Source organism: Rhincodon typus, chromosome 20 (assembly GCF_021869965.1).
Source record: "Rhincodon typus isolate 14 chromosome 20, sRhiTyp1.1, whole genome shotgun sequence".
NCBI lineage: Eukaryota > Metazoa > Chordata > Chondrichthyes > Orectolobiformes > Rhincodontidae > Rhincodon > Rhincodon typus.
The window spans coordinates 34,772,283-34,794,504 of record NC_063351.1 but is presented as its reverse complement, the minus strand read 5'-3'; the positions used below and the strand labels follow the sequence as shown (position 1 = coordinate 34,794,504).

The 22,222-nt window shown below is 42.0% G+C and overlaps 1 protein-coding gene across 1 annotated transcript in view; it reads right to left on the bottom strand.

Annotated features, from left to right (window-relative positions):
- The window catches only part of atrnl1b (attractin-like 1b), an 843,599-nt gene that overhangs the window by 338,745 nt on the left and 482,632 nt on the right, over nt 1-22,222 (bottom strand). The window contains exon 22 of the mRNA XM_048609206.1: nt 1,003-1,081. Coding sequence (XP_048465163.1) covers nt 1,003-1,081 — 79 coding nt within the window. The remainder of the gene's footprint in view (nt 1-1,002; nt 1,082-22,222) is intronic.

The window sequence follows — 22,222 nt, the reverse complement described above, 5'->3', positions numbered from 1 at the left end:
TAGGTGGATCAGTCATGTTAAATTGCCTCACAGTGTCCAGGGATTTGCAGGCTATGTGGATTCACATTTATGGGGGAGGTCTGGGTCTGGGTGGGATGCTCTTCAGAGGGTTGATACAGACTCGATGGGCTGAATGGCCTGTTTTCCACACTGTAGAGATTCTATGATCTTGCCTCACTTACACACAGTTTCTCATTCTCTCGCTGTACAGAAATTAGTCAGTTCCAGATGTGAGTGTCAGAACAGGAACCTGGTGATTCTAGCTTGTCACTTGCTCCTCCAACCCTTATCAGTCATCAACATCTCAGGGACCACTCCATTGGCACTGACCACATAGACTCCTAACACCATGACTGCCTCCTCCCCCCGCCTCACACAATTTACCTACAGTCTAACACATCTGGGCCAAATAAAATAAACTATCCAGGGCAGCTGCACATTGCCAGTGCATGAAAGGGAGCACGGCTGGGCTTTAAAGATGGCACCAGCACCAGGAATCCCCTGAATATCTGGCAGTGGTCAGTATTGAGTGGGGCACTGTAGGGTCATGGTGCATAGTTAATGAAGTGAGTCTGGGAAGATAATACAAGACATTGTGGGCAGTAACTTTCCATAAAACTCGCCAAAACTGATACTTAACCAATTTCAGCCCAGAGACCAAACGTACAGATCACAATAGCCATAAATACTCCATCATAGTTTCTCAGGAAATTATTGTACCTTGTTGTGGAGATGAAATTATCCACATGAACTGTGCTATGCAAAATAATTGCAAAAAGCAAATCACTTCCAAAGTACTGGAATCATCTGCAAGTTCTCAATATCATCCATTACGTGGTTTGAATACTGGCAAAAGAAGAATAAATTGGCAACATTTTGCTTGTCCTTTTTGGACAGGAATAAAGGTAGGATATCCAGACAATTTGGAAGAACATTAGCTAAATAAAATAAACAATCAATACCAGATTGAATTGGATTATAAGTAACACCGCTCTCTCCTACCTCTCTCCTTCGCGAAGCCCAGCAAGTTTGTTTGATTTTCCACACAACAGCAGCCACCAAGAGTAATGACAGGAAACAGCTACAAGAAAATAATCAAATGCATCCATATATGATTATGTTTTCATTGAAATAACTTCAAAATTTACATGGTAATGATCCAGCATTTGCCATTTAGCTTTTTAAAGTTTGCTGTAACACAAATGCATCTCTGCCCTTATGCGAAATCTCTTATGAAGACACACATTTTTCTCAACATTAGGCATCATACTTGCATCATCTAATTGATTCAAATTCAGTATTTAGAAGACAAAGAAGAATTATAACTTAAGTGTCTAATTCACTGGAGCTTTCTGTGATTGAGTGTAAGACTGGGCATTCACAGTCACAACAAAAACAAAGTTGCTGGAAAAGCCCAGCAGGTCTGGTCTTTCCATCTGTGAAGGAAAAAACACAGAGTTAATGTTTCGAGTCCGGTGACCCTTCCTCAGAACTCAGTTTTGGGTCACTGGACTTGAAACATTAACTTAGAACGGAGGAAGGGTCACCAGACCCAAAACTGAGTTCTGAAGAAGGGTCACCGGACCTGAAATGTTAACTCTATTTTTTCCTTCACAGATGCTACCAGACCTGCTGCGCCTTTCTAGCAACTTTGTTTATGTTCCTGATTTACAGCATCCGCAGTTCTTTCGGTTTTTATTGGGCATTCACAGTGTTTGCAAACTGTAAATCCCTGACAATAGCAATCTCCAGAGGTTTCCTGTTTCCCAATATACTAAATTACAAATTTTTGTCCTGGTTTACATATCCCTCTATGATAACATCCCACCGTACTTCCTAACCTTTTCCATCTCAATGGTCTAGTCAATGAACGTCTGCCTTTTATATTGAATTTGTAGAACTTGGCACATGTCTACAGAAATTCTTTATTTTAAAAGTAGCACAACAAACTTGAATTTGTGAGGAACAAAAACAAAGTTGCTGGAAAAGCTCAGCAGGTCTGGCAGCATCTGTGAAGGAAAAAACAGAGTTACCGTTTCGGGTCCGGTGACCCTTTCTCAGAATTGATGGTGGCTGGGAAAATGTCAGTTTATATGCAGAAAAAAGGGGGAGGGGTATGGAGTAGGGAGTAAACGATAGGATAGAGCCTAAAGAGAGAGAAGAGCAATTGGACAGACAAAAAGTTGACAACAATGGCTGGGAGGGTGAACAGTTGTTAATGGGGACTATTAGTGACTAATAACAGGTAGTGAGTAATGGCAGGCTATGTGGTAACAAAGCCTGGTGTGTAGGACAGGGGACTGGGACACGGGAGAGTTTAGGCCCTAAAATTATTGAACTCGATACTGAGTCCGAAGGGCTGCAGGGTCCCCAAGCGGAAATTGAGGTGGTGTTCTTCTAGCTTGCGTTGAGCTTTGCTAGAACTCTGCAGCAAGCCAGAGACAGAGATGTTGGTCAGGAAACAGGGTGGTGAATTAAAGTGGCAGGCAACGGTAGTTCAGGGTCTTTTTTGTGACCACTGTGAAGTGGTCGCCTAGTCTACTCTTCTTCTCCCCAGTGTAGAGGAGAACACATTGTGAGCAGCAAATGCAGTAGACTAGATTCTGGGAAGTACAGGCGAAGTGTTGCTTCACCTGGAAGGTATGTTTGGGCCCTTGGATACTGGGGAGGGGGGAGGTAAATGGGCACGTGTTGCACCTTCGCCGGTTACAGGGGAAGGTGCCGTAGGGCTGTGGGGGGGTGTTGGGGGTGAAGGAAGTGTGGACCAGGGTGTCCCGGAGGGAACGGTCCCTGAGGAAGGCAGACAAGGGAGGGAAGGGGAATGTGTGTCCGGTGGTGGAATCTCACTGGAGGTGGTGGAAATGGTGCCTGATGATCTTCTGACTATGGATGCTGGTGGGATGGTAGGTAAGGATAAGGGGAACCCTATCGCTGTTGCGGGAGGGAAGAGAAGGGGTGCAGGCGGAAGTGCAGGAGATGGGTCGGACCCGGTTAAGGGCCCTGTCGACAATGGAGCTGGGGAATCCTCGGTTGAGGAAGAAGGTGGATATTTTGGAGGCTCCCTTGTCGAAGTTGGCCTCATCTGAACATATACGGCGGAGACAGAGGAACTGAGAGAATGGGATGGAGTCTTTACAGGAAGTAGGGTGTGAGGATGTATAGTCCAGGTAGCTGTGGGAGTCAATGGGTTTCTAGTGGATGTTAGTGGCCAGTCTATCCCCAGGTGAAACTTTCACCTGGTCTATCTCTGACTCCTCGCTTCCCTTCCTCGACATTTCTGTTGCCGTTTCTGGGGATAACCGAGGATTCCCCAGCTCCGTGGTCGACAGGGCTCTTAACCGGGTCTGACCTATCTCCTGCACTTCCGCCCTTCACAGATACTGCCAGACCTGCTGAGCTTTTCCAGCAACTTTGTTTTTGTTCCTGATTTACAGCATCCACAGTTCTTTCGGTTTTTATTGAATTTGTGGGGGTTTTCCATTTAAAACTTATGAAGCTGAGCACAAAAGTCCAATTTTTTATGAAGTTACCTTGATGTTAAGTGTGTACTGTATACTCAACTAATCTCATAAATCAGGTAAGCAAACAATAGAGCTGAACCAGTGAGAAAACTGGTGAATGGAGGAGGAGATTGGTGGGAAGAATTTACAGTGGAATTTTATAACTTAATAGCTCCCAATTATTTATATCAACTATATTTTTATTCATAATTTTATAATTAGAAATCAACAACAATAACATCTTTTATGTACATAGTGTATGTAATGAAACATGCTTTCAAAGGAGCATTATACAAGTTAGTACAACTATAAAACTTCAAGCAGCTTTTGTTAATTAAAGTCTGCAGGGACATGTACCATTGCTCACATTTGCAGAAGGTTTCATGAATCAAACCATTTTGCAGTAAATATTGGTAACGTGGGACTAGACTTTTGCCCACTTACTACAAATCAGTAAAAAATCTCAACATTTGATACTGCTGGTGAGAACATGGTACCAAGAGCAGCATTTTTAGCCTCAGACTAATTGCCCTCGAGGAATGATGGTGAGTGACATTCTTGAATCATTGTCATTCTATGCATTTTGTGCCCTTGTCTTGAAAAAATATACCCTAAACAGCTTGACACTAAGTAAAGAATGGCCAACCCTATCAGATGCATAGTTTTATTATTCACACACTTATTTAGGCTTAATGCCTTTTGTTTATTCATTCACGTGAGGCCATGTTTTCCACCCCTAGTATGAACTAACAGCGTCCATGTGGTAGGGGTAGAGTTACATCTTTTTGACACAGCAACAGGGCAATATAGTCCCAAGCCAGACACAGTGAGAGGCTTGGAGGTGTATGTTTTCATGCGTCTGCTGCCCTATCCTTCAACATGGTAGAGATCCTGGATTTGGAAGATGCTATTGAAGGACGCTTGGTAAGTTGCTGCAGTGTACCTTACATGTAGTACATAGCACTGCCATTATGCACTGGTGGCAGAGGAAGTCAACATTCAAGTGGACAAGACACTGATAATGCGAACAGGCTGCTTTTGTCTTGGATGGTGCTGTATACATCCAGGCAGTGGAGAAGATTCCATCACACATTGACTTGTGCACGGCAAATTCTAGGGGAATCAGGAAGTCAGTTGCTTGCCACAGAATTCCCATCCTGTGAAGTTGGTCCAATTAACATCCAGTTTTTGCCAGTCTCTAGGATGTTGATAGTGAGGGAGATTCAGTGATGGCAAAGCCACTGAACATTAAGAATTTGGCTGAAAATGGTCATTGTCTCCCTTAAGTGTAGTCAACTGAAACATGCCATTTATCAGCCCATAAGTGACAATGAGCAAGAAGCTTTTGCACATGGTCACGGACTGCTTCACTATTTGAAGAACTGAGAATGGCATGGAGCATTGTACAATTATCAATGAACACCCCCGACATTCTGACCTGGCAATGGAGGGGAAGGCAGTTGAAGAGGGTTCAGCCAAGCACACTATACCCTGTGAAATTTCTACAATGATGGCTGGGACTGAGATGATAGGCCTCAAAAAATGACAACCATTCGTATTTTGCTAGGTATGCCGCCCACCAATTAGAGTTTTTCTTGTTTTACATCGACTTCAACTTTTCCGGGATTCTTGGATTCCATACAGGTGCCTAAAGGGATTAAATCTATTTATTTACCTGTTTGCAAATGTGTAAGAAAGTAAAATTTATTTACTTTCCCAGAATCAATAAATAAGCTGTCCATGGGGAAATCTATTTCAAATATCTTCCCAAAAACTGAATTTCTGAGATTTCTTCAGAGATTGTGGAACTGGAAAAACTCAGACTTTACAATAATATGAACTAAACCTAGCTAATCTCATTCAAACTTTGTTGATCATGCACTTGGAAGCTATTATTTGTCTTCTCCTCCTCCATTATGCACAGTATGTTGAAGTTTAGACAGTGGCAATGTGGGATTTTACATTCTATTGTAAGTAATATTAAGAGCTATAATCACAAATTAAAGGGAAGCAGCCATTTAGGTATGCTGATTCTGTTTAAACTGATCATGTGAATTTGATGGTATCCCTCACCATCAACCCAATCAGATTTTAAATATTCAGTATGCATAGCCAACCTGTCTATCTAAACCTTCATTTTCTGACTCTCTTCCCAACGCCAGGCACATCGAGTAAATATGCCTGATCTCACAGTTGACTGTCTCCCCCTACGCCCAAACAGCAGCCCCCCCACCACCCCGCAAATCAAAGCCAGGGTATTGCCAATTCCTAATCCTGTATTATCACTTTTCCTTCCATGCTCTATTGTCTTCCCCACTTGTATAACGAGTTGAAAATTGAAGATCAATATTCAACTGATTTTCTGTTTAAAATTTTTTACATTTTTGCATTTTAAGTGAAATATAAACAAAAAATAAACAAAATACTCAAAGACTGCATACTTCAAACAAAATGTTGCTGCCCCTTTCAATGTTTCGATGCACATAAAAAATCTTGCATCCAGTATGCATCCACTGAACACCAAATATCACACTTTATTACAGATACAAAACATTCAGTATAAAAGGAAATTCAATTATCAACCTGAAATCTAAAACTAACATATAGATATACCTAGCCTCTGACTGATCTCACTGAGCTCAGTGGCTAAAATTATTTGGATTTATTTACTAAGCGTAGTCACCTTGAAGGCAAAACATTTGGGCATCTCAAAAGTGAACTCGACTGGCTTGCCCCATAGCCATATAATGGCCACTGTGTCTTTAACTGACTAGAGTGGAACCTTCCATTCCCATGTGAGAAGCAGCATGGATAAAGTTAAATCTCAGGCCAGCAGGCCTAAGGAGAGGATTAAGCAGCCCGAACTGATGAGGTTGAGGAAGGTGAATGGGGAACATCAATGGGTGCAGTGTTACAGAACAGAAGGCAACTCCCCCAGTCCAGCCACAATGCTTGCCAGCTTGTTTACATAGCCACGTCAGATCCTTGGCACAAAGATTTTCCTCTCCAAGTAAAATCACAGCAGAGATGGAAAGACCATCTTATAGCCACAGTTTTCCCTCTTATTGGACCCCAAAAGGTGACCCACAGGTAAATGGGCTGCTCGACCCTTGATTCTAATGCAGAATCCATGCTTCTCCCTCTCAATTTGCCACTCTGCATCCAAAATTCAGTACCATACTCCACATCCCATTCTGTCAGCAACACCACATTAATGGGCATATAATTTCCAAAACATTACTTTCTAAGTGAATTGTTTGTAAAACTCAATTTTTAAATAGTTGTATATCTAAAAATGGCTTTGCAATTACTTCTGCCACCTCCACTGACATAAGGAAGCTTGCATCAATCCCTCTACTTCTCTTGAAAAACTGCTGATAGTAATGCTGCACCAGTGCTTTCAAGTTGAGCAGTTCAGATGTGAAATGCATCAGGCAAAAGCATTTTGCTTGTTCAAATCTGAGATAAAAACTCTCTCTATGATAAATCTTATCAAGTAAGTGAGCTGAGAAATGATCCCACTCATCACTCGTTTGGACTGATCGATACGCCATATCAACTATAAAGGGAACTCAAGAGTGACCATGGTGTTTTGACAGTTGTCACTGCTGGTTCTAGACGAATAAATGCAAACTTTCAAACCTGTTGTGTTGCATCATGGGATCCTTTTTAACTATGAAAGAATCAATAAATTACAAATGTGGAAGCTGAGTGAATTCTGGCAGTTTTTTTGCAAAAGTACCAAAGTTTCTTCCAATGTGTAGTGTTGCATTCTGGAGGATTCTCTGAAGATGTTATGAAATTCAGTTAAATAGTAAAAAAAAAACACTAAATAGAGTCATAGAGATGTACAACATGGAAACAGACCCTTTGGTCCAATCATCCATGCCGATATCCTAAATAAATCTAGTCTCATTTGCTTGCATTCCTATTCATATACCCATCCAGATGCCTTTTAAATATTGTAATTGTACTAGCCTCCAACATCACCTCTGGCAGCTCGTTCCATACACGAACCACACTCTGCATTAAAAAGTTGCTCTTTAAGTCTCTTTTAAATCCTACCCCTCTCACCTTAAATCTCTATACTCAAGTTTTGGACACCCCTAACCTGGGAAAAAGACCTTGAGTATTCACCCCAACCATGGCCCTCATGATTGTATAAACAACGAAAAGCTCACTCCTCAGCCTCTAATGCTTCAGGGAAAATAGCTCCAGCCTATTCAGCCTTTCCCCATAGCTCAAATCCTCCAACCCTGGCAACATCCTTGTAAATCTTTTCTGAACCTTTTCAAGTTTCACAACATCCTTCCAATAGCAGGGAAACGAGAAATGCATATAGTATCCCAATAGTGGCCTAACCAATGTCCTGTACAGCCGCAACATGACCTCCCAACTTCTGCACTCAATGCACTGACCAATAAAGGCAAGCATACCAAACACTTTCTTCACTATCCTGTGTACCTGTGACTCCACTTTCAAAGAATTAAATGACAATTCTAATGATTAATTTATTTTTTATTCTCACATCAATTAGATTGCATTTGCAAAATTCAAAATAATCACCATCCTTGAATCATATACAAAGCATTAGTGTTTCTATTACTGTTACAAATGTCAAGTTATAATGTTTTAGGACTGCTTTTAATTTAGGACAAAGTGGAATACAGGAGCATTAGACTATTCAGCCCTTCAAGTTTGTCTGTCATTTTAGATCATGTTTGATCATGTACATCAATGCCATTTTCCTGCTTTATTCCTCTATCCCTTGATTTTTTTTTGATCTAGAACTTTTGAACATGACAACTCAGTTTCCATTGCACTTTACTATAAAAAATTTCAAAGATTCACGACCTTCAATGAAGAAATTCATCCTTGCCTCAAACCTAAATAGTGTGCCCCTTATACTGAGTCTGTGTCCCCTGGATCTGTATCCCCTCATCCTCTCCTCTATTTAGGCCTTTAAGAATGTTGTAAGCTTCAACAAGATCACCTCACATTCTTGAGAGGATACAAACCCAGGAACAGAAGTCTGATCAGAGTTATATAGCATGTTCTGAATTCTGCTGTGGTTGTTCAAGATTACAGGGGATACCAAGTTATTTTACTAGTTAGAAGCTGTAAAGTGTCCACACCACTAAACAATAGACAAAGTTTTTGTACTGATATTGAATGGATGATATGCGGGGGGATTTCACAAGCACACGGATGGATTTCACAAACACACAGGCAGCTCAGTGGTTAGCTGCCTCACAGCGCCAGGGACCCGGGTTTAATTCGACCCTCGGGCAACTGTCTGAATGGAGTTTGCACGTTCTCCCCATGTCTACGTGGGTTTTCCGGAGGAGGGTTTCCTCCGGGAGTTTTGGTTTCCTCCCACAGTCCAAAGATGTGTGGGCTAGGTGGATTGGCCATGCTAAATTGCCCGTCGTGTTCAAGGATGTGTAGATGGGTTACAGCGGGATGGGTCCGGGTAGGCTGCTCTGAGCATCGGTGTGGACTTGCTGGGCCGAAGGACCTGTTTCCATACTGTAGGGATTCTATATTAAAAAAAAATTCTGTAAACAATGAAGAGATTGTGTTCATGTGTGTTGAAATATAATTGGAAGGTACACCCTGCTCTGATTAGATGGAAGAATATCCATTTCAAATCTAAAAGTAAAGGTCAGTTTAGGGATGAGAAGTTATCCAGGTTGCACAGCAAAAGAGAAACAAGTGGGGCAAGCACTTGGAAGCTAACAGCACTTCGTACAACTTAAGAGGAATAGGAGCAAATTACTGCAGATCTGTAATACTGTACTGAAAACGAAAAATGCTGGCGATCACAACGGGTCAGGCAGCATCCATGGAGAGAGAGCAAGCTAACAGTTCGAGTCTAGATGACTCTTCATCAGATTGAAGCTGGAGGGAGAAGCATTTACGTAATGCTTGGGGGGTAGGGGGGGATGCTTGGAGTACTGGGGAAGGAAAGATGTTGATAGTTCAAAATAAGTAATTGGAATGTGAGAATGGCAGAACAATGGTGTGTCTAACTGCCAGAGTGGAAAGAACAGACAGTCCCAATGGAGTAAGGGAAAGGGAGAGAGGACATGGTAACAAAGAATGTAACAAGTAAAGCTAAAAGAAAGGGTAGGAATGGGTTCACAATTTGAAGGTGCTGAACTCAATATTGAGCCCAGAAATTGTAAAGTGCCCGAAGGCGAGATATTGCTCCTTCAGTTTTCACTTTGATTTGCTGAAGCACTGCAGCATGCAATGACAAGTGGGCAAATAAGCAGGATGCTGCATTAAAATGACCGGCTACAGGAAGGTTGGAGTCATGCTTGTGCACAGACCGGGGGTGTTCTGCAAAGCTGTCACCCAAACTACATCTGATTTCTCCAATGTAGAGCAGGCCACATTGGGTGCAGTGAATACAATACACAAGATTGGAAGAGGTGCAGGTGAAATGCTGCTTCACCTGGTAAAACTATTTAGCCCCTTGGATGGTGAGAAGGGAGGAGGTGAAGGGGCAGGTATTGCACCTTCTGCAGTTACATTGGAAGGGGGGGTATTGTGTTGGCAGTCAAGGAATGAACTAGGGTGTCGTGGAGGGAATGAGCCCTGCGAAATGCTGATGGGGTTTGGTGGTGGTGTTCTGGAGTTATCTGAAATGGCGAAGAGTGCTCCTTTGAATGTGGAGGCTGGTGGGATGAAAAGTTAGAACAAGGGAGATCCGATCACGCTGTTGTGAATGATGGGAAGGGGCAAGGGCGGAAGCACGGGAGACAGGTCAGATGCAGTTGAGGGTCCTGTCAACCACAGTGAGTGGGAAACCACGGTAATAGAAGGAGGAAGCAATGTCAGCAGCACTGTTTTGGAAGATGGCATCATTTGAATAGATACAACATCGGTGAAGGAACTGGGAGAATGGAATGGAATTCTTGCAGGACGTGGGGTGTGAAGAGCTGTAGTGAAAGTAGCTATGGGAGTCAGTAGTTTTGTAGTGGATGGCAATGGACAGTTTATTCCCCAAAATGGAGATGGAGACGTCAAGGAAAGGAAGTGTCGGAAATGGACAAGATGAAAGTTATGGAGGGGTGGAAGTTGGAAGTTGGAAATGAACAAATTGTTCAAAATCAAGGCAGGAGCATGAGCCAGCACTGATGTACTGAAAAAATGAGTTGTTGGGGGGGCAGGTGACAGTGAAGGACTGGAACAAGGATTGTTCTACATACCCCTTACAGAGGCAGGCATAACTGGACCATGCAGGTGCCCATAGCTACTCCTTTGACTTGGCAGAAGTGAGAGAACAAGGTCAGCCAAGCAGAGGAGATTGGTGGTAGATGGGGATTGTTCAGGCCTCCTTTCAAGGAAGAAGCTGAGGGCTTTTAGACCATCCTGGTGGGGAATGGAGGTATAGAGGGATTGGACATCCATGGTGAACAGGAGACAGTTAGGGCCAGGAAACTGGAAATTGTCAATATGATGGAGGGCATCAGAGGAATCATGGATGTAGGTGGGCAGGGTCTGGACAAGTGCAGAGAGGATGGAGTCAAGGTAGGAGGAAATGAGTTTGGTGGGGCAGGAACAGGCTGATACGATGGGCCTACTGGGGCAGTCTAGTTTCTGGATTTTGGGAAGGAGGTAGAAGTAGGCTGTCCAGGATTACGAGACTATAAGATTGGAGGTAGTGGGAGGAAGATCTCCAGAGGCAATGAGGTCAGTGACAGTCCTGGCAACAATGCTTTGATATTCAGAAGTGGTGTCATGGTCCAGCAGGAGGTAAGAAGAAGTGTCCAAGAGTTGACATTGAGCCTCTGCTAGGTAAACATCAGTATGCCAGACTACAACTGCACCACCTTAGTTGGTGGGTTTGATAACAAAGTTAGGGTTGGACCCAAGACAACAAAGTGCGGCAGTTTCAGAAGGGGACAGGATTAGAGTGGATGAGAGGAGCAGAGAAATGAGACGGGCGATGTCACACTGGCAATTTTCAGATGAAGAGGTTGAGGGCAGGTAAGAGGCCAGGGGAAGGGGTCCAAGTGAAGAGTGAATACTGGAGACAGGTGAATGGATTAGTGGAACGACTGGGGGAGTCTTGCCCGAAGAGTTGAGTGCGGACACAGAGGCAGTGGAAATAACAGTTCAACATCATGGCGCGCCTGAAATTCATTAAGGTTGCGGGTGTAAGGGTATGAAGCTGAGTCCTTTGCCGAGAACAATATGTTCAGCCTCAGAGTGGGAAAGATCAGGGAGGTATGGTGAAAACATGGCAAGGGCTAGGGTTGCGGAGAGTAATCCCTGGGGGACCAAAAGGGATGGCATCGAAGGGGTGGGTGCTAAGGGGCGATAAGGGATCGGCTCTGAGTGATGGGAGGGGATGTGGTCCAAGAGGTGGAAATGGGAAGGCGGTGCAGGATGGATGTTGGAGTCCATCCTTGGAGACTACAAATATCCTCTGTCCCCAAGCACCCCAATCCAACCCCCAACCATTGCATAAATGCTGCCCCCTCAACACTTCACATCAGCTCTGATGAACAGTCATCTAGACTCGAAATGTTAGCTTGTTTCATTTCCACCGAGACAACACAGTGTGGAGCTGAAGAAACACAGCAGGCCAGGAGCAGGATCAGAGGAGCAGGAAAGTTGACATTTCGGGTCGGGAGTCTTCTTCAAAAACATCAACTCTCCTGCTCCTCCGATGCTGCCTGGCCTGCTGTGTTCCTCCAGCTCCAAACTGTGTTATCTCTGACTCCAGCATCAGCAGTTCTTACTATCCCTTCATTTCCACAGATGCTGTCTGACCTACTGTGATCTCCAGTATTTTTTTTTGTTTCCGAGAAGAGTGCTGCCCATATGGCAGAGCAAATTGTAACTGTGAAGGAAGATTTTTGGTCATGTTAAAGCATTTACAATGGATTATTCTTCTATAATTTAAAGCTTAAGTTGCAGATGAAATAATATTTAGTCAATGTGGTTTTTAATTTTTTTTCCTTTCAGCAAGAGTCTTAAAACTTGAAATCCTTTAATAATTGATATTGGCCACTGGAATATTTTTTTGTTATTGTTTCTATCGGGATGATATCACTTACTTTGAATATCTCAATATTCAGAGGCAAGCTGAGTGAAAGTTTGGCCTCAGTGTCCAGTACTTGGTCAAAGCTGTGAATTCTTTTTTCGAAAAAGCTCTCTGGCACTTATTCCTCTCTCCTTCTCAAATACCCTAATTCTCATTGATAACCACACAGGTCTACCTATCTCCCTCTGCCCACACCCCATGGATACTCATGCCAACCCATGACTTCCCATGCAGATCTATTCACAACCATGCAATTTTATAGCACCATGCAAGCTAATGGAAACTCACACCCGACCAGCACTAACAGTTGCACTTACACCTACCATGCCAACTTCCCGAAGATGCACTTATACTGAGATTAAATTAAGCTCTTAAGTGTCAATTCACTATTTAAAATAAAACATTCTTGCTGTTAAAATTCTATTTACACCATTTAACTTCTTTTAAGCCCTTATAAAATCAAGGATTTTAATGTATAGTCCCACTTGGAAAAGTTCATAATCATTTGAAGGAGCCAATCAAGTTGTGAACTGATAATGATAGGCTGTGAAATCAGTCATGCAACACTAATCCTGTAATGACAGAAATTGGGCTTATATCAATAGACAGAATGCAATATCAAGCACTGCTTTATTTTGATTACTGTGGAAAGATTTTTTATTTCCAAACATTTAAAGGCAGGAATATTAAATGCCTTGACAGCTACCTTTAATAGCTGACATACAGCTCCAATGAGTTTGATGATTCCAATGAATTTACCCACTTTTATGTACAATTTCATCCATTTTTATCAATCCAAAAGTTGTTTTAGACCATATCAAAACGATACTCTACCCTTCTAAGAACTCTGGGAGGTTTTGACATTTCCCACCCAAGTCTAAAGTGCAAAAGTTATACTTTGGATATCCCACTATTGAAAATCAGATATGTCTGAAGTAGCTACAAGTAACAAGTGCAATTGCATTGCAGAACTTAGATATATACATTAGGAATTTTTGGATTTGTGTATTTATCTGTTGCCATTTTCACTAAAACAGATATCCTCCCCGGCTAGTGAAGATTCAGGCCAATGACTTGTTGTAACTCTGCAAATTTCATGAAAATGAATGCCAATTTTTAATTGGTGCATGGCCAAGAATCATATCCAAATACTGTTTCACCTTAGATAATGAATATTTATTTAACAAGAGTATATCTTTTTAATCCAGTTTGCATTACCTTATATTTTTTCAATACCAAAATCCATCTTAGTCCATCTGCTTACTTGGACACAATCCCTTTGAATGTCATCAATCTCTCTTAAAGTATTCACTGTCACACAGTAAATGCACAATATTCCTAAAGAAGATTTCTCTATCTACTTGCAAATATTGTATGTGTATTTTGCAACACACCATCTCACAAATTCCTTCACTTTCAATTTGTCTACAACACTGTGTTCCAATGTCATAATTCTACACAAACTATTTAAATGTAGTGCAACTGTTAGTGTTTGAGTAGATCTGAGGAATAATATATTATTTTCCCTACTTCACAATTACCACTAATGGTTGAAAATCAAATTCAATAAATTGAATCAGCTTTATTGGCACATGTACTCAAATGCCGTGCAGTGAAAAGTTTAAAGTCACCGCATTGCAGCACCACCTTAGGTACAAGGGTACCTAGGCAGAGATACTTAAGGACAACTTCATAGGAAACAAGAACAAGTAAAGAAATAAATAGTCCAGCATTACAGGTCATATGAATACATTAGAAAATAAAAAAGTAAGAAGTTTAGAATATCAGTCTTTCCGACACAGTGCAAACCGGCACCAAGCCTCAAGGGAGACCGCCATGGCCCTCGCCGGTACTGCGGCGGACCCAGCAATGTAGGAGTTGCCCCACTTTTAGCACCAGTTTTCACCGCTGGACCCACTTTGCTGATGCCACTGAAGCCACACTCACCCCGCAACCGAGCGTCTCTGGCTCGCTGCCAGGTAAAGTTGCCAGCAGACCATGCGTCCCACTTTGGCTGCAGATGTTGCCTTGCCGGCGCTGCCATCTTGAAGACTCCCCTGCTGCCAGCACCAACGTCCCCGTTTGTTGGAAGAGCTTTGCAGCCATTGTGGCTAGCCCCAAACGCCAGGAGAAAGACCTTGCTGCCGCTGCCACAGACCCCAAATAGCAGGAGAATGTGCTTGCTGCCATTGCGACATGCCCTGAATAGTGGAAGAATGCACTCGCTGCTGCTGCTTCCTGTTGCAGGAGAAATCATATCCATCACTCCACATGCAGCCCACTCTTGCTGCCGAGCTGCTGCTGCCTGCCAACACACCACAGAAAAGAAAAAAAAACAACAGAAAAGGAAAATAAAGCAAAAGAAAATAGCAGAAGCAAAAGTAAAACAAAGAGCAAAAGCAGATGGGAACAGATGGGCCCCAGGCAAGAACCCGCACTCACCCGTTAGTCCGCCGCCAACCTGCACTGGAATGATAGAAACACCTTAGCTGCACTTACATAATTAGGAATGTGGTTGGAAGGGGTTTGCCAAATATACAAGAAAAAGCTTCTCAGTGAGGTTAAGAGTCGCTGATTGCTCATACTTACATCTGCATTATTTTACTATATTGCTTGTTTCAGTTTTTTTTTGCAGAAAGCATTCAGAAAATTAGAGTTACAGAAATGATGATAGGGTGAAGACTCTTGGTTAGAACAAAGGAAAAGTTATTACCTTTCGTATCTGTCTGTACAGGTAAACTGAGTTTGAGGTTAATTTTCAGCAAAGGGACAATGACTCAATTGACCCCATTGCGCTATTTGAAGGATGGCACATCTGACTTCTGAAGTGTTGTTGTTCAGTGTCAAACTAAATTATGTCCTCAAATACTACACTGCATGTGATGCTACACATTTCCTACACAGAAGCAGAAGTAGTACCAATTAAGCAGCTAACATCTTCGCCTCAGATCAATACACAACATTTTATGCAGACAAACAAATTACTCAGTGTAATTTGATTCAGAGATAGTAGGAACTGGGTCTAGGCCCGAAACATAAGCCTTCCTGCTCCTCTGATGCTGCTTGGCCTGCTGTGTTCATCCAGCTCTACACCTTGTTTACTCAGTGTAATTTTTTGCGTTAATGTTAAGGCATCTGTTTAGACCATTTAGAGAGTAGAATTGGAGTAGAGTCCTACTAAACGTTAACCAGTTTCCCATTTCTAGGGACAAGAGATAGTAGAGTCTACTAATATAAAAACATATTGAAGAGGCCATGACTTGACAACAGAAAACAGACCATTTTGCTCAATAGCCCATTCTACAGTTCAAGCGAAGAAACTACAATTGTAGCTTAAATGGGCAGATTTTCATTCCTCTCTGCAGATTTGGATCATTGAGAGATACCAGGAAAAGCATTCAATATTCAGATAACTTCTTATTAAATAATTTCATGCTACAGAATATATGATGCAGTGTCCAATTAATTATGAAGCATGTAACTAATGAAGTAGGACAGTTTTTCATGCTACAATTGGACATATCCAATAATCTATCAAGTGTTTGTACACAATCACACAAGAAGGCTAAGTGAAGAATTGCTCCTGATGTTACAGCGATTTTAAGAAACATTTGTTGCAGCTGGTCTTCATGAAGTGCTTGACAATATCAATGTGTGAAAAGCTGCACTGGGAGGTTTTCTGAATGATAAATGCTTTGCAATTTTGTAATGCTGATAGTTCTAGTGGAGAAGATGTTTCAGAGCATGTATTAAGTTTGTAGCGAGTTTGTTGATCCTCAATCAACTCACAACTAGTCGATACTGATGCTTTCAAATAACATTCATAGAATCCACAGAGTGTAAGCAGGGCATTCAGCCCATCGGGTCCACACTGACCCTCCAAAGGGCATCTCACCCAAACCCAGCCCCGATTCTATCTCTATAACCGTGCATTTCCCATGGTTAATCCACCTAACTTGCATATCCCTGGACACTACTGGCAATTTAGCATGGCCAATCCACCTAACCAGCACATCTTTGGACTGTGGGAGGAAACCAGAGCACCTGGAGGAAACCCAAGCAGACACAGGGAGAATGTGCAAATTCCATACAGACAGTCACCCAAGGGTGGAATTGAACCTGAACGTCGGGTGCTATGAAGCAGCAGTGCTAATCAGTGAGCCACCACACTGCCCAATGCGCACCACACAAACGCCAGGCAAGGACCAGCTCCAATAAGAGTCAATCTAAACGCCGGCCCTTGACATTCAATGGAGTTACCATTGCTGAAACCCCTACTAGCAATATCCTGGGAGTTATCATTGACCAGAAACTGGACTGGCTACACAGCAGGTCAAAACTAGGAATAGAGTGTAGCGACTAACTGACTTCCTGACTCTCCAAAGCCTGCTCACCATCTACAAAGCATAAGTCAGGAATATGATGGAATGGTCTCCACTTGCCTGGATGGATGCAACTCCAACAACACTCAAGAAGCTTGACACCACCCAGAACAAAACAAGCTCACTTGAATTGCACCACATCCACAAACATCCAGACCCTCCACCACCAACGTTCAGTAGCATCAGTGTGTACTATCTACAAGCTGCACAGCAGAAAGTCACAAAGATCCTTAAACAGCACCTTCCAAACCCATGAACATTTCCATCTGGAAGGACAAGGGCAGCAGAAACATGGTAACACCACAAACTGCAAGTTTCCCTCCAAACCACTCACCTTTGTGACTTGGAAATATATTGCTGTTCCTTCAGTGTCACTAGGTCCAAATCCTGGAGTTCCCACCCTAACAGCATTGTAGGTCTACCTAAAACACATGGGCTGCAGCGGTTCAAGGCAGCAGCTCACCACCTTCTCAAGAGCAACTAGGGATGGGCAATACAAATGCTAGACTACCAGGGATGCCCATATCCCATGAGTGAATAAAAAGAATCACAAATGATCATAGAAAACAGCATGTGTTGCAGCAATCTGCAACAATTTTTTTTCCTGACAGAGAGGCATGTAGCCCAACATTTATTTCTGGAGATAAGCAAGTATAAATTCAGTCCAGTCTTGTAATGGAGTGAAATCCAAAGTTTTTGATTTCATAGCCAAACCATAGTAAATTGCAAAACTGAACTGAAAAGAAAACTGCTAATTTCTGAGAATGAATCAAAGATCACTATTAAAGTTTACAAATCATCAAAGGTCCAATTGGTTCAGCACTGTCTTCAAGGGCAGAGATCAACCCTTCACTCCTGTCAACTTTCATGCTCATCGCTAACTCTCATTACAAATTAGCAGCTATTCTTGAATGTATTTTCACAATTTATAACTGAGTTATGAACTCATGCTCTTTATCCTTCTAGTTCAGCAGCTATAATTATCGTGCACATCAGAAGCATTGAAAGGTTCCAGCACAGACAAAGGCCATTCAGCCAATCGCGTCCGCACCAGTTGAATAAATGAGCAACCCATGCTAATCCTACTTTCCAGCATCTGGGTCATAGCCATGCACGTAACAGTGTTTCAGGTGCACATCAAGGTTTCTTTTAAATTAGTTGAGTGTCTCTGCTTCAAAGACTAAACCAGGCACTGAATTTCAGGCATCCATCACTCTCTGGGTGAAAAAAAAGTTTCCTCATGTTACAGTACTTGTTTAAATTTAACCCTTTGTGAAGAAAATAGCTTATTGTACATGATGTGGTGCAAGGCATTTCTGAGGAACATAATAGAGCCAGGGGTGCTTTATGTTCACCTAAAAAAGGCCTTTTTTAATGCCACGCCCACAGGATGATATCTCTACTGTGTTGAAATCTTTGCAGTGAGGCTTAAATCCATAATAAACTGACTAGAGGGTAAGACAGCTCCATTGAATCAATGCTGGTAAAATATTGTGTGTCACTTTGAAGATAAACTTTTTTAAAAATTGTTAATTGGTTGCAGCCAAATCTTTATACTTTTGAATGTAACATAAAAAGTAATCTGTCTTCGGTAACCCAAGGGCAACACTAGACATTCTTTGGAGGGAATAATGTAACAAAACTCTATGGTTTTTGTGCTATAAACAGCAATTCCTCAATGATTAGCACAAAAGTTACCACTAACATCTAAGGATACAGAAACAGATCATCCCAGATATGTATTAGACCTCCCCTTGGGGGTCAATGGTTTTAGTCTGCTTTCACAAAATTAAGTTTAACATGAACAAGCAAAACAATATATGATCAAAACTGTGCTAATAACTTTGATCAAATGATACAAGATGTGTTACAATCATGTAAAATAACAATGATATAAATCTTTCAAATGCAAACCAACAAGGAGCCTGTCAATTTTGGAATAAAAAGATGGAACTGCCATGATATATAAAATGAGTTTATTTTACTACACAAATTGGGTGTCAAATTTATAGTTGAAGTCCCATAGCCAATATTAAAACAGCATCAAGACAAATGGGCCATTAAGCATCAATTGAAACAGACAGCATATCTTCAGATCAGCAGGGAAAGTGCTAAGAACACAGAGGGAAAAATATCAAAAGCAACCACTGGGTTGAGACTATAAACAGATAAAAAGAGATTAAAATGAAAAAAAAAAGGACTTGAAATAAACAAATCAACAAAGCAAAATATAGCGAAGGAAAATATCTTCAACAGCATAGTAGAAAGATTGCACTGAGTGAAGAGGTTAAAACTGTACAGGACCCAACTGAAGTTTAAAAATGAAGAACAGGATAAAAGCAACATGCTAAATAAAACTTTTTTTAAAATCAGAGTAAACAGTGACAAATGTCTCATGTATTTCTCAAAGGATTAAAAACTAAAGTAGTTTGAAATGTCCAACAGGTTGTTGTGAAGATAGAATGTGCTGGAAACCTTACTGAAGATATCCCACCATCTGGTTAACATACTCCCAAATTCTGCCCGACCCAATTCCCCACATCCACACCCCGCCACCTCAAGAATATCCTTTGTTCTAATTTCCACCTCACCAGGCTCTATATATTCAAATGACCATTCTCTTCATTTCTGCCACTTGAAGCATGATGCCACAACCAAATACATCTTCCCTTCCCTTGTCTGCACTTCAAAGGGGCTATTCTTTCGTTACAATTTGGCTCACTCCTCACTTACACTCAACAACCTGTCATTTTTCTCATAGCACGTTCCCATGTAATCCATGAGGTGCCCCTTAACCCTTCCATTCAGCATTCAAAACCACAAACAGATGAATTTACTTGTACGTCTTTAAATTTGGTCTTCTATATCCTTTGTTTAAAAGGTGGTCTCTTCTACTGTGGGGATACCAAACACAAATTAGGACGGTAATTTGAGGAATACCTTCGCTGAGATTGCAAGCAGAACCTGATCTTCCAAATGTTTGCCACTTTAATTCACCACCTTGGACAGAATCTTGTGAAAGGGATGGAGTCTTGGCTGGCATGAGCTCCATGTCACCTCTTTTAGAGTAGGCCCACTGCACCTTATTTCATTCAGTCACTGGAAAGGTCAGTGGTGGGCCTTCCCTAGAATTAAGGGCCCCTTTCATGGAAGTACTACCTGCTGACATAGCTGGCAAATCGCTGTAAAGCAGCATCATCAGGGACATGGTGGCTGTTACCAGTACCAGATCCGCATGAGGCCTAGAATCATAGGAATAGGAATAGGCCATTCAGCCCCTCAAGCCTGTTCCACCATTCAAATGATATTATGGCTGATCTGTGGCCTTACTCCATATACCCGCCTTTGGCCCATACCCTTAATACCTTTGCTTAACAACAAAATTATTGCTCAGATTTAATTGCTGCTGGAGCCCAGGTCACAGCTAAGTGATGCCAGAGTGGGGTGGGTTGGGATGGATAGGTGGGCACAGGGAAGAGGGTCACCGGCATGGGTACAGGTGTATATTACAACTGATTGTCCCTTACCAACGTCAGGTCCTTCAATAAGGATTGAACGAGGGATCCTTCTCAAACTCTACAAGCAACCCACACGAGTTTGCTTACTGCACATCCTGCACAGCCAAGTCCACCATATGTCATAGAGTCAATACCACTAAAAGCAACCTGAGAGCAACACTCAATAAGTAGTGAGGTGGGTAGGCCTCCCAAATTGGGGTGGAGGCAAAAGGTGACAAAGGACCCCACCTGTCGTTCTGGCTTGATAAATTGTGCCCCACCAAACTCACCACAAGGGAGTGCACAAGATTTCGCCCCTTGCTCTTATGCTCACATTTCTGTCTTGACCAGTTGTGTTCCAGCAAAGCATGGTCCAATGTTGTTCACAGTTCACATGAACAACTCAGATTCTGGAATCAAATACACAATTTTGCAGATAACATCAAATAGCAATGAGGTGGGTGGGAGAGATGACGACAGCCAATACTGAGGAAGATTTTGAAAAAATATAAGAAGAGATGAAAAAAAACTTGAAGAGTATGCAAGTAATTGGCAAGTTGTACAGGTTGGGAAAATAGGCTGAGAAAGTTAATGATGATATTCGACAGCTGCATGACCTTGAATGAGTCCGGTGAACATTCTTTTAATGGCTGAAGATGGCACCAGCAGCTTGTTTTTCTGTTGCTATTTTCTGTACTAGCAAGCAGTTTTGTCTTCTGTTTCTGCTTTCTCTGTCCTGGCTGTTTGTTAACTGTATAAGAGAGAGAGTTTCATTCTGAGAGTTGGACTTCTGCTTGGACTGGGATCATGAATGGTGCCAGGTGCGAACCTAAGCCTGCAGACCAGCTATCGATCAAGGGGTCCCCAGGGGCAGACGGACACGAGACTTATTGTGTTCTTTTCCATTTAAATAACTATTATCATCTTTATTATTACTTAATAAACACTCACATTTAAGCAAATTGCTGTTGTCGAGTCTTCTCTGAATTATATTTAACTCATTTGAAAAGAACTGCTTGGATACAATCCTGTGATCCAAGACACAAGTGAAGTTTATCATAGTTAAACAACATAGCAAATTCTGATACGAAGAGTAGGCAGGTCACTTTTTACTTTGAAAATGCTCTCTTAAAACCTCTTCCACCAGGCAGAAGGTACAGATGCTTGAACACACATAACAACAGGTTCAAGAACAGCTTCTTCCCTGCCGTTATTAGACTGCTGAATAGGCTGTCTAACTTTAGATAATGTTGGTCTTGCTAATGTTGATCTTGCTCTGTGTACCTCCTGTGCAACTGTAACCTGTATGCCTCGCTCTGTCTAAGCATCCTATGATCTCTATGTGCTTGTTTGCTATGATCTGCCTGTACTGCTCACAAACAAAGCTTTTCACTGTACCTAGGTACACGTGACTACAATAAATCAAATCAATTCTCGGTGGAGTCCAGGAGTAAAGGAACTTGAAGTACAAACACACCAATCATGAGAAATTGTACTGCAGGTTAGCAAGCCACAAAATAAAAGCAAAATGTACGCTTTATTTTTGGAAGGAGAAAATTCAAAGTAATGCTAAACTGTATCAAAGTTTGGTGAAACCACCATGTCCCTGTAGATAACAAAGTGTAGAGCTGGATGAAAACAGCAGGCCAAGCAGCATCAGAGGAGCAGGAAAGCTGACGTTTCGGGCCTAGACCCTTCTTCAGAAAGAAGGGTCTTCTGAAGGAGGGTCTAGATGTGAAACATCAGCATTCCTGCTCCTCTGATGCTGCTTGGCCTGCTGTG